At 55.7% G+C, this 11,592-nt stretch overlaps 1 protein-coding gene across 1 annotated transcript; it reads right to left on the reverse strand.

Moving 5' to 3' along the window:
- Nucleotides 1–1,670: 1,670 nt before the first annotated feature.
- MRPL45 (mitochondrial ribosomal protein L45) lies at nt 1,671–6,090 on the reverse strand. The gene is made up of 8 exons (XM_082494818.1): nt 6,024–6,090; nt 5,549–5,744; nt 4,959–5,076; nt 4,461–4,559; nt 3,786–3,834; nt 3,402–3,551; nt 3,144–3,317; nt 1,671–2,166 (listed from the first exon to the last, which is right to left on the reverse strand). Exons 1-8 carry the CDS (start codon nt 6,078–6,080, stop codon nt 2,116–2,118), a joined length of 894 nt encoding a protein of 297 aa, XP_082350944.1. The 5' UTR covers nt 6,081–6,090; the 3' UTR covers nt 1,671–2,115.
- Between the last annotated feature and the right edge of the window lie 5,502 nt (nt 6,091–11,592).

Genomic DNA, 11,592 nt, shown 5'->3' on the forward strand with positions numbered 1-11,592 from the left:
GCTCCTGGGTTTGCCGTTACTCCAGCCTTCCCACTCACAAAGGCACAAGGGAAGGGATGAGGCCATACGTGAGTGGAAAAGCCTCAGGATCAGGAAGGTAGCAGCTGGGAAACAAAAAAGCCTCCGAACTCCCCAGATTTGTCCCTCTGCTCTGCTTAGATGGAAGCAAATAAAAACAGACAACAGAAGGTTTCAGTTCTCCCTCTGATCTCCATGCAAGGCTGGGGCTCAGGGCTCATCCTGCCGTTCCTTTGTCGTTTACTTCCACTCTCCTTAGAAAGTGGCGTTGCTGTAGCGTGCTGTCTGTGGTCTTCAGCGCTGAATGTCAAATGATCATCCAATTGTGTAAGTAAGTGTACATACAGAAAATAAAAAGTATTATCTACAAAGTGCACACTTAGTGGCTGATTTATGGGGTGTGGGTAAGACACTAAATACGCTCAAGAGGTACAACAGAAAATAGTGAGGCTGTAAAGGAAACGCAGGAACAGAAGCGGTTCAGTTGCAGAGCTCTGAATATTGGCAAAGGAGATGGCGAGCCACACATGGCTAGACTGGAAGGAAAGGACGTTCTCCCCAAAAAGCCAGCCACTCCACCAGAAAACATGCTCTTTCCATTCACAACCACAGCTGAAGAACCTTGTCTGTAGGTCTTGCTTGAGGAATCACATCCATACCTGCTTGTAAGCTGCCTGAGTCGCACCAGACACAAACCAGGCAGCTCACGCTAATTTATTTTAGCTCCTAGCCCAACTCGCATATGCCGGAGCACTGAATCGCTCTTCAGCTCATGAATGAAGCGTAGGCAGAAGGCTCAATATAGTAGGTTCTTTCAGGAAAGGCAGACAGATTGTGACACCCTTCTGATTTCCAAAAAGATTAAAGGGATTCCGTCGCTGGCTCCTCTTCTAACAGAGCATAAAGATGATATTCTGCCCTTTCAAAAGAACATCATTCACAAGAAACACTGAACAACTCTGCAAGCGTAAGGAGCCATAACTCTTCCACTGCATACTCTGTAAAATCTCTTTCAAGGAAGAAGGAAAAAAATGCACTTAACTCTCACAAGCTCTGGAAAATGGCTGAGCTAAAAAGCAAAACAAGGTTGAAAAATAAAATGCTTCATTGTTTGATGACTAGTGAATATTTTGCTCGCTGACTAGGAGTAAATGGAACTTATCTGAGCAAAGTAGAGTAAGAACAGATTAGCAGAGCGCACCGGCTTACTCCCAGCCATAGGAAAAGGTAAGCTGTGGGTAAGTGTCTCCCCGTCCCACACAGCCTGCAAAACCAGGGGACCCGATGCGAATGTCATCATGGCCACAGGATGGTGCCAGCCACTCGCTAACATCCCACTGCTGAATCCATGAGCAGTTGTAACAAATGCACCAAAACCCATCAGCTATGAGAAATGCTGCCTTAGGAGTCAACAAATTTTATTAAATTATCAGTGCTGTGCTGCAGCCCCTTTGGGAAGGCTTGGCCCTTAACAAGCACCCATTCAGCAGGAGTCCAACTGCAGTACCCACCCAGCAGAATTTGATTTACAGTGTGCTTGCTGCTCTTCCCTGTTTTCTGTTAAAAAAAAGAAAAAAAAAAAAAAAGAAAGAGAGAAGCCTGGGGATCAGTACAGAGAGGGAAAGAGGATAGGAAAAGAAAGTGCCAACACCTGCTGCTGCAAGTTTTATTGAAAGCCCACCAGGTCTATGACACCTCCCATGGAAGTGTCAAGATATTCCATGTCTGGACATACTTCTGCTGCCAAAAGCTCTCACGATGCAAGTTCAGGGCAGAGGTTAGCCTAGAGACCGATCTTGAAGAGAACAGACTTCTCATCTTCACAGAAACACAGAGAAGGTTAAGCTGCAGCACACAAAGTCTACTTGGACCGAGTAAAGCTCTTCTCAGAGCTCATCCGAATCCCCCTCCCAGGCCCCTCTCACTCCATTAAAGACAACTTCTTAGTGACTGGAGTTAATTTCTGAAGCCGCTCTGTTTGTTGACTGCACACGGGAAGGGGACAGCCATATCCAACCCGCTACCTCCACAGACATTCTCCACTTATTCCATCCAGGGTTGTTTGCACTGCCGTCTCTGCACAGGCTCTGGAACTTCCTACTTCATCTCTTGCGAGTGATCCAATGTTGGGGCAGGAATCATCACAGTCTGAAAAAGCAAGGAACAAAATCAGCACGACACAGAGCGGCTCTGAACTGCTGTAACAGGAATCCTTCATGTTACAGAGCATGAAAAAGAGTGATCGGGGGTTCTGGCAACACAAAGGACTCGCACAGGAAGGTGACCAGATGGCAGCAACACGGAGGAGGACACAGAGGGGGAATGGGATGACATGCCTTGTACTACACTATAGTTCTCAGCTCCTTCCTCTCTACGACATTTTTAGTAACACAGGAAGACAGAGCACCTGCATCACTCTGCCAGGCTACATACAGGGAGCAGTAACCCCCTAAATTATCACATATGTGTCAAATGCCCTCAGCCTCCTATTACAGCTTCCAGGTTATCCTAATCCAAGTGTGTGTGTATATATATGTGTGTATATATATATATATATAAAAAAAAAATTCCAGATGGAGACGTCAAACACCCTATGGAATTCAGTGAAGTCCTCTGTTGCCCCTGAAAATTAGGTACAGGAAAAATCAGCCAGCTTAAAACCCAACTTGCTGTGTAGTTGAGAGCAGAATCCACATCTCTCTCAAGGTACAGAGACTCATCTTTCATACAGCACTAATGGCTCTAAGTTACCTACAGCAGGCTTTTCCTTTTATTATAGAAACCTCTGGGCAATATCCAACAGCTGGCTGGAAGAAAACACAAGGGCAACCAGGCACAAAACCTTCACAAGCAGCAGAAAAACTATCGGTCATGACTAGGACAGAAGTACACAACTGGCAAAGACCTCCTGGGACTAAGCCCAGCACTTGGCAGTTATAATAAACGATAGCCATCATGAGAGGTGCTAGAGGCTGATAATGCCACACTAATAAATAAGTCTGCTGGTGGATTAATCCACTACTTTCCCATTCCAGGAAACTCAGCTTTGGTTTTGTCCAGAATTAACTAGGGATCTACGAAAGATAGACAGAGGCCATGCTGGTGACTTCTCCTGGCGGCATTACCTTAACAATGGGCTCCTTCGGTGGAGCCCATTCTGGAACAATCTTGCCGTGCATCCTCCATGTGCCGTATGGGTTGACCAAGTACCTCTCAAACACGACATACTCCAAAACGTCCTTGGGCATCTGCTCCCCTCCATACATCAGCCGCCCAAAGCGGTCATAGATTGCCAGAATCTGTAAAAAGAGCCAAGAAACATATGTCGGGCTGGCAGCAGGTTGGAGTCAGTTGGGAAACGCAAGGAGCACAAGGGGATGTACCTGTCGCGTGTGCATCCGCACCGTCACCTGGCCATACAGGTTGCCTCGATTCACAATGCTGTCGCATCGAACGTGAACCACTCTTGGAGGCTCCAGCGACTCCACAAAACTCCACCGGATGGTCTTGTACCTGTTCCCCCGGACCATTTCCTATAAAGAAAAAAATAAGCACTAACTTAATTAGGATGTGAATTGAATGACAAGCAAACTCCTATATGTAATGAAGTATTTATTCATTAGCTATTACTCAGACTTGCGCTTTCCCTCCCTGCTCTGTCTTTATCGTATCCAGAAAAAATGAGACAGACGATCCAGTTTAGGGAGCTTCAGGTTTAGAGACCATGGTAAAAATCAAGGACACGCTACATCCAGATAAACACTTACCGGGTAGCAGCGCTCTGTCACCAGGGAGTGAAGTTTCTGCTTGTTAAAACTGCAAGTGAAAAGCACCCAGTTACTCAAATACACATACAGTAAAGAGGCTTACTCAGAAATTCCTGCTTCCCCAGAGGACACACAATCTACTGGCAAACCAGAAAAAGCAAAATTCTCAGCTATAATCTCAGCATGATATCAGAACATGAGCGCAAGCTGGTTGACAGGACTTCAGGAAAAGACACAACAATATCCTTTGGAAGCCAGTTATGACCTAAATGTTTTATTGATGTTTGGAATTGTAGCTAAGAATGATGCAGTTTTGAAATCTGTTCTACTACTGGAAAGTAGAGCAAGCCAGTGGAGTATCATTTCCTATCCAAACAATTCCCTGCAGCGTGATTCTGAACAGCACCAACCACCCACTCATCTGCTGATAACACTAGTGGTGCAACAGCTCATCTCCTTTGCAGGTCAGGTCAAGACAAATTTTCTGCAACCTGCTTTCCATTATCAAAAGCGAGTGAGTATTGACCAGCTCTCCAAGGCTCTACTTTTCACAGAGATGGGGGCAGAAAGAGGTAAAGTACTTCTTGCAAAAAAGGTACAAGGAAGAAAACCAGAGCATATAAACAAAGAGAAGCGGGTCATACATAACCACATCAGGCAGAGAAGGGGTCTTACTTTGCCAGGCAATTGTGAGCTTCGATGAATATCTCCTGCGCCTTCTCCGGGAACGTTTTAGTGCTGAAATCCGGATCATGATCTTTTACCTTCCGCACACTGAAAAGACAAGAAAAGCTCTACAGCAAGTAAAGAACAACGTGGAAGTGCCTCACGTGTTTCAGATGATGACAGCGATCTTACTCGCTTCAGGCCCAGTTTTTACCAGGGAGCAACTGAGAACTGGAGCCTCTCCACTAAGACATAACCTCTAGGTGCTCATCAAACAAACATAGTGCTGCAAACCCAAAGAATTATCAAGAAAATGAGTGTGCACCACGTCCACTCACACCAGGATAGGTGCCTTGTGTTCATTCTCACACCAGGGACTCCCAGTTAAGTGGTACAACAACAACAATGGACAAAGAACATCAAAAACAAAACGCACCATCTCACCACTGCAAGACAGAACCAAGCAAAACTTCTGCAGAACAGATTAATGAAAAAAGAGGTACGTACGCTAGCTGGGAGGCCGCAGTCTGCTTCAGCTTCTCCATCTTTTGCTTCACCCCATCTTTGGACAGGGAAGTCAAGCGGGCATCACCCTCAGGGGGGATGTATGGGTCTATAATATCAGCTGCGTGAGAGAGAAGAAAAGGTCAGGAGGTGGCTCAAAAAAGCAAAACGCAGGAAGCAAAGAGGCAGCACCCTGGCTGCGGGGGGCTGGAGTAACAGGATTCTTCCCTGAAAATGTTTGTAAGGTGGAACATGAGCACACAGAGAACTGCTAGTCTTAACACAGCTTGTCAGCAGTGACAGGCCCCTGCCCTCTGCTCTCCTTTTCCATACAGCCCAGGCTAGGATAAGACACATTCAGCAGCAGGGAACGCGACCTCCCTTGCTATTCCTTGTCCCTAGGTACGAAGGGGCCAACAGCTTGACACGCTTCTGAGGTAAAGAGAACAGCTGCTATCCCTCACCAGGAGGCAGAGTGTGTAATTCAGCCTATTGCAGACAGACACTGTGCCACCGCTTAAGCTAACTGCTCCATCCTGGTACTTTGCATTAGATTTGCCCTTTAGAATAGAGCAAAGCAGATTTTCTACCACCTGTGCAGGCCAAGTAGAAGGTCCGTTCTATACGTTCCTCAGGAAATACTATCCCCGAAGACTTGAGTCTCTTCTCCTTCTCTTCAGGGGACAGTTCTCTGGCCCATTCGGGGACAAAATACCTCTTCTTCGTTCTCACTGGGACAACAAGACAGGCTGGAGCCGCTCCAGCAGGACGGAGTATGGACTCCGCAGTCTAAGGAAGAGAAATAACAAAGCGTAGAGTTAGCCCAAGAGCCATGAAACATCACCAACGCCTTGCCTTATCTCCCTTCACGCCTCCCAAGCGCAAAGCAGCTGCAAATACACCTTATGCCACTGCTTGTAGCCCTCCCTGTCCCGCGGCCTCCCTACATTCCCTCATCCCTGACTCCCCGCATCCCTTATCCCGTGGCTCCTCAGCCCCCCGCAGCCCCCCTCGGCCCGTTCCCCCCTGTCCCTCCTGCCGTCCCCCGGCCCCGCTGCCGGTCCCCACCTGCCAGCACACCCGCAGGCCCCACCGGCCCAGGCCCGCCTTCATGGCGGCCGCCATCTTCCCGCCGCGCAGCCCGCCGGGACGGGGGCGGGGCCGAGGCGGGGAGGGGCGGGGCCGAGGCGGCCGCGCGCGGAGGGGGCGGGGCCGGCGGGAGCCCGCGCCGCGGCAGCGAGTGGAAAATTCCATCGGTTGCGGGGGGGGGGGAGCGGGGGGAGGCCCCGCCCCGAGCGCGCGGCGGGGGGACCCCGGTGCTGTGCGGGGGGGGCCCGCAGAGTGGTCCAGCGGTGGCCCCGGTGCACAGAGAAAGGGGGTGGGGGAGTTCCCCCCCGTGCCACGTGCGACAGGCGAGGGCCCCCCCCGCACCCCCCCATGCAGGGGCTGTTGGGGGTGTCGGAGCCCCCCAGACCTCCGGACCCCCCAACTTCCCCGGGGGGTGCTGGGGGTGTTGGACCCCCACTTCCACCCCCAGGCCGGCAGAGCCCCCCGGCTTCCCCAGGGGGTGCTGGGGGTGTCGGACCCCCCCCATTTCCCTGGACCTGCGGAGCTCCCCAGCCTCCCTGGGGTTGTTGGACCCCCATGGCCTGAAGAGCCCCCCCCCAGCCTGCCCAAGGGGTGCTGGGGGTGTTGGGCCCCCCCATTTCCCCAGATCTGGGCAGCCCCGCAGTCTGCCTGGGAGGTGCTGGGAGTGTCAGACCCCCTCCCCCTTCCCCCCAGGCCGGCAGAGCCCCCCCCAGCCTGCCCCGGGGGTCCTGCGCACCCCCCCAGCAGCTCCGCTGGGCTGCGGGCGCAGCAGCAGTGGGTGCCTGAGGCACCGCAGCGGGACCGGGGGCTGCCGGTGGAGGGGGGGGCCCAGGGGCCGGGGACCCATCCGAGAGTCCCATCCGAGGGTCCCGCGGGACACCGGGATGCAGCAGCTCCGGGGGCACAGCACTGATGCCCTAAAGCAAACCACGTTTAACCCCCCAAAAATCCTTCCCTTGAAATTCCAGCTCCGGGAGCCCCGTGGCCACTCCAGGGATGCTCAGCAGCTCACAGCTGCCTCGGTCCATCTTGCAGACCCAAAGGCAAACACAACATGGGGGGATGGAGGTGGGGGTGGGGGTGAACCCCCAGGGTGGCCCCATGGGAGAGGGGGGCTCGTCGGGAGGCTCCGGGCTGGCCATGCTCCCAGTTTGCTTTGAGGACTGTTGATCTTGGCTAGGAGGAAGCGTTGCTCCATCGGACAGCTGGTTAATGTGTAGTGACGGCTCCGCTGTGCCCGAGACCGTTGATCCCAGCCCACGCTGTTATCTGCGCCGGCGGGAGCGGGGTGAGCCAGGAGCGGCCCCACAGGGTTGTGCCGGGGGGCACGGGGGGAACCGGGCACCCATGGGTGGGGGAATTGCATCTGCATCCCTGCAGCGGCTCCGAAAATCTGGCGTGATGCTCGTGGGGGCTCAAAAATAGGAGAAGGCGGGGGGATCCCCCCGGCTGCTCCCCTGGCAGGAAAACCAGAGACGGTTTCCCCCGTGGAAAACAGGGCTGAAGCCCCCCGGGGGCTGCGGAACCAGTCCCGGAGCAGCCAGGGCTGAGTCACTGGCTCCAGCACCCCGCGGCCCCGGCGCTTTCCCACGGCGTGGGACTCGTGGGGCTGGATTTTCCCAGCCCGTCTGGCTTTCCCGGCCGCGGGGCTGCACTGCGATGCCACCTCAGCCGGTTTTACCACCATTGGCAGCCGTTTCGGGGCTCTGGCAGCCCCCTGGGGCCACATCCTCGCCATGGGGGGGGGCTGCTGGGGAGCACGGCCCAGGAGCATCCCTGCCTGCTGCGGTTAGAGCCAGGGCTCGCCCCGGCAGCGGTGGCCTCTGGGGACGCCACTTGATGTCCACAGCCCACGTGTGACCTTCATCCTTGTGCTAAACCACCACGGTGGGATTTGCCCCATGGGAGAGCGGGACCAGGGCTGGGATTCGGAGGCACCTGAGCATCAGCAGAAGCGGGACAGGCTCAGCACCCGCCCAAAGCCGAGCTGTCCCCAGCCGGCAGCTCCAGGCAGAGGTTTGGCCATATTTGCCTCCATCCTTGTGCAACTCGCCCCAAGGTACGCGGCGAGGCAGGAGGGCGACGGGCAGAGCCGCACGCAGGCACCGCCTGGCAGCGAGAGGGGGACGCCACGCGAAACGCCTCCCAGTCCCCGGGGAACAGCTCGCCCGCAGTGCGAGGGGCCCCCGGAGCCACTTAACAGCTTCGAGCGCGCCATTGTCGTCCCCGTGCTCCCGAATACCAGAGATTCCTGCCCTAAGCCGCCGGCCCAGACCTGCGAGGCAGGATTAGCCGGTGCCCTCCGGCTGCTCCCGCTCTCGGCAGGAACGGCAAAAACTCCGGCAAAAGAGGGAAGAAAAGAAAAGCCACTCTTGGCATCTTTCTTTTTCTTTTCTTCCCCTTTTTTCCCCCTCCTTGTTTTCCCTAATTAAAATGGTGCACTGACAGCGGTTGGTGGCTGCAGAGACTCTGGGCTAATTACAGCTCCTGGCTTCCACCCCGTCCGTTTGTCCCCGAGCCGTCCCCAGTCTGGCGCTGCAGGAGAACCCGGTTTGGTCGGGACACGGCGGAGGAGGCGGCTTCCCCCCCGGCTTTCTCGGTGGAGGCTCTTTCTTTCTTCCTTTCTTTCTTTCTGCATTCTTGCTGACAGCAGCATCTGTCATCTAACAATATCTCCCGCGCGGACCAGCAGCCGCAGAAGGCGCCCGCAGCCCTTGGCCGAGCGCAAGCCGGCGCGGCCGCCGAGCCCCCTCGCTGCCCCCAGCACCGGGCACGCACCGGGAGGGCACCCGGTGACCCGCGAAGCCATGGAGGGCAGGAATTAAAGCTCAGAGGAGACAATCCCCTCCGCCTCCCTCCCGCAGCGGCTCTGCTCCAGGAATAGGTTTATCCTGCCCCTGACCTTGCCGCCCGCCCGGCTGCGGCTCTGCCCGGGGGGAGTCACCGATGGCCACGAGCTGTGCCGGGGCGTCGGAAGCAGAGGCGAGGCGGGAGGAGAAGGGCTTTTTGCTGCGGTGAAGGCTCTCAGCACAACCCGTGGCACGGCTGGGCTGGGTGCTCCTCCATCCAGCCCAGCTGCAAATCCCGCTCGGAGGCTCCCAAACCACGCCGAACCGCGGCGTCACCGCTCCAGCTCTTCCCTCGCCGCGGGGGAGACAGCGTTGTCCCAAATGGGTTCTCCAGCTCCATCCCTGGAGGTGGTCAAGGCCAGGTCGGACGGGGCTTGGAGCAACCTGGGCTGGGGGGAGGTGGCCCTGCCCAGGGCAGGGGGTGGCACTGGGTGGTCCTCAAGGTCCCTTCCCACCCAAACCACTCTGTGAGTCTGTGATTTTTTTTAAGCCGGTGTGCAAGAAGCCGATACAGACACAGAGGCGAGATGTTTATTCCCTTTGTGCGCAGCGATGGGTGCCAGCTTTGTGATTAGAAGGTGATACATCCACCCACAAAGCTGTATCGCCTTCTGGCACGCCGGGTTAAAAGGACCCAGATTTGGGACAACAATGGGACTTTCTCCCCTGCGCCACACCGGCACGTCGCAGGCGTGCGCTCGCTTGCAACAACACCACGAATAAAACTTTCCCCAACTCCGGGTCCCGGCACCAACACGTCCCCAGTGACACTGTCCGTGTGTCCCGGGGGGTCTTCGCACCCCACCGGGGGTGTTGGGAGGGGACGGTGGCAGGAGCGAGGGGAGGGCGGCAGCTGCCTGACATCCCCCGCGTGGCTCCGGCTGCTTCCTTGTCTCCCTTCCTCTCCCCCCCCCCGGGCTCCGCAGCACAATGTGGCCCCGCAGAAGCCCCAGATGAACCCGAGCTCATCAGCCGTTTGGTTTTTATAACGACGTGTTAAGAGCTGCCTGTACTTTCTCCCTGCCCCAGTTCCTGCCGCCGGCTCCTCCAGGTCTCAGCAAATCCCCGCTCCCTCTCTTGCTCGGCGCTAACTTATATTTTAAACGGCGAGGAATCACTTTTAGCAAAAATAAATCTCTTTGGGGCGGGGGACGGGGAGGGGAGGGAAGGAGCAATTTCAGTTTGCAGCGGCGGAAGGCAATTAATGATTCCCCGCCTCCGCGAGCGGCGCTTCTTTCTTAAAACGAGAGGGGGGTTGTGGCACCCCCAAAAACACAGCACGTATCCTTCGGGGGGCTGAGACTTGACCAGGCCCCCGTTTCCCACCGCCGTACGGAGCTCAGCCGCTGGATCCCAGGTCGCCGGGGCAGGTCCCGCGGCCGGGCTGCAGCTCTCACCCCGCAAGCCGGGTACGGGGAAAGCCACCGCGGCCGCCGGCGCAGGCTCCCCTCTTCCAGAGGAATTCAGTTTTTCACCCTTCTTTTTCCCATATAAAGTCTTTATTAAGAATTTTTAAACTTCCTGCTGGTGTTTGTCACAAACCCAAACAGCCATCCAACATCACCCACTTGGGACATTTATTACCCCGTAAATACTGCGCGCTGTATTGTGTACACAGCTTTTTAAGACGGATTCCTGACATAGCATCTTCCACAAAGCCCCAGCGAGGCTGAGCGGCGCTGCCGACCCCGGGGCCAGCCGGGAAAGCCCCGCAGGGCCGCGGGACCCCGGGGATGGGCACCAGCGGCTGTTCGGCCATGGGAAACGGCAGAGGAGCCCCTTTCTGCTCAAGAGTTGGGTTGGTGGTTTGTTGTTTTTTTTTTTTTTTAACTTTCGAGGAGGTCAGCCTGGCCACCAAGGGCTGCAGCCCGGGGGTTTGCCCGGGAGCACTGCAACACCCAGGTTTCACCTTGATGCTGCGGTTCAAGCACGGGGAGGAGGAGGAGGAGGAAGAGGAGGACAAGGAGGAGGAGGAGAGCGGCTGTTAGCTCAGGGTGGGGAGAAAAGCAACTCCACGTAGGTGTCCGGACAGGTAAAGCAAGCCTGGAGGACAGGACACCTTCTCTCCACTCCAACACACGCACATTGCTGTATTTTTGCTGTAGCGTCCGAGAGGTTTAAGCCGTTTTCACCATTTTTTAACGCTGGAGGTTAGTGATAGGGTTATACCCCCCGAGGTCCGCGAGCCTTATCTGGACGTGGGGAGCACAGAGGTGACCGAACCCAGGGAGAAAGGGACCTGCGTCCTCCAGATACAAGGGCCGGACGGTGCCGAGTGGGCGCTCGGAGGATCGGACGAGGCGACGAGCAGCCCGGGATAAAAAACCCAAACCTGCGCGGCATGCGCAGGGCGCTGCTGGCGTGGGGTCAGCCAAAAAAAAAAAGAAAAAGTAACCAATAAAATAAAGAAAAAATATAAAGAACTAACAGACAAACCCAGGACACGACATATTGGAGCTCATCTGTCCCAGCACGGGTCTGGACGGCGGTGGCCGGCCACCAGCACAGCGCCACGGAGCAGCGGTGACAAGTCCCACGCTGAGGTCAGCGCTGTGGCGGGATGCGTTCCTGGGGGACACGGGACTGCACAGGGTCCCAACGGCCCCCGAGCCCTGCCTGCGCCCCCATGGGTGCCACGAGGGGACTGGGACCCCCCCTCCACTGCTGGGGGACAGAGCTGCCACCCAACGCCGTGCCCG

The sequence above is a fragment of the Vanellus vanellus genome, assembly GCF_965231255.1.
Source record: "Vanellus vanellus genome assembly, chromosome: 24".
NCBI classification, from domain to species: domain Eukaryota; kingdom Metazoa; phylum Chordata; class Aves; order Charadriiformes; family Charadriidae; genus Vanellus; species Vanellus vanellus.

Coding starts and splice junctions, on each gene's coding strand:
- MRPL45 (XM_082494818.1), bottom strand. CDS start 6,080: ATGGCGGCCGCCATGAAGGCGGGCCTGGGCCGGTGGGGCCTGCGGGTG. Junction 5,745..6,023: donor GCCTGCGGGTGTGCTGGCAG/GTGGGGACCGGC, acceptor TCTCTTCCTTAG/ACTGCGGAGTCCATACTCCG. Junction 2,167..3,143: donor CGAAGGAGCCCATTGTTAAG/GTAATGCCGCCA, acceptor TTGCTTTTTCAG/ACTGTGATGATTCCTGCCCC.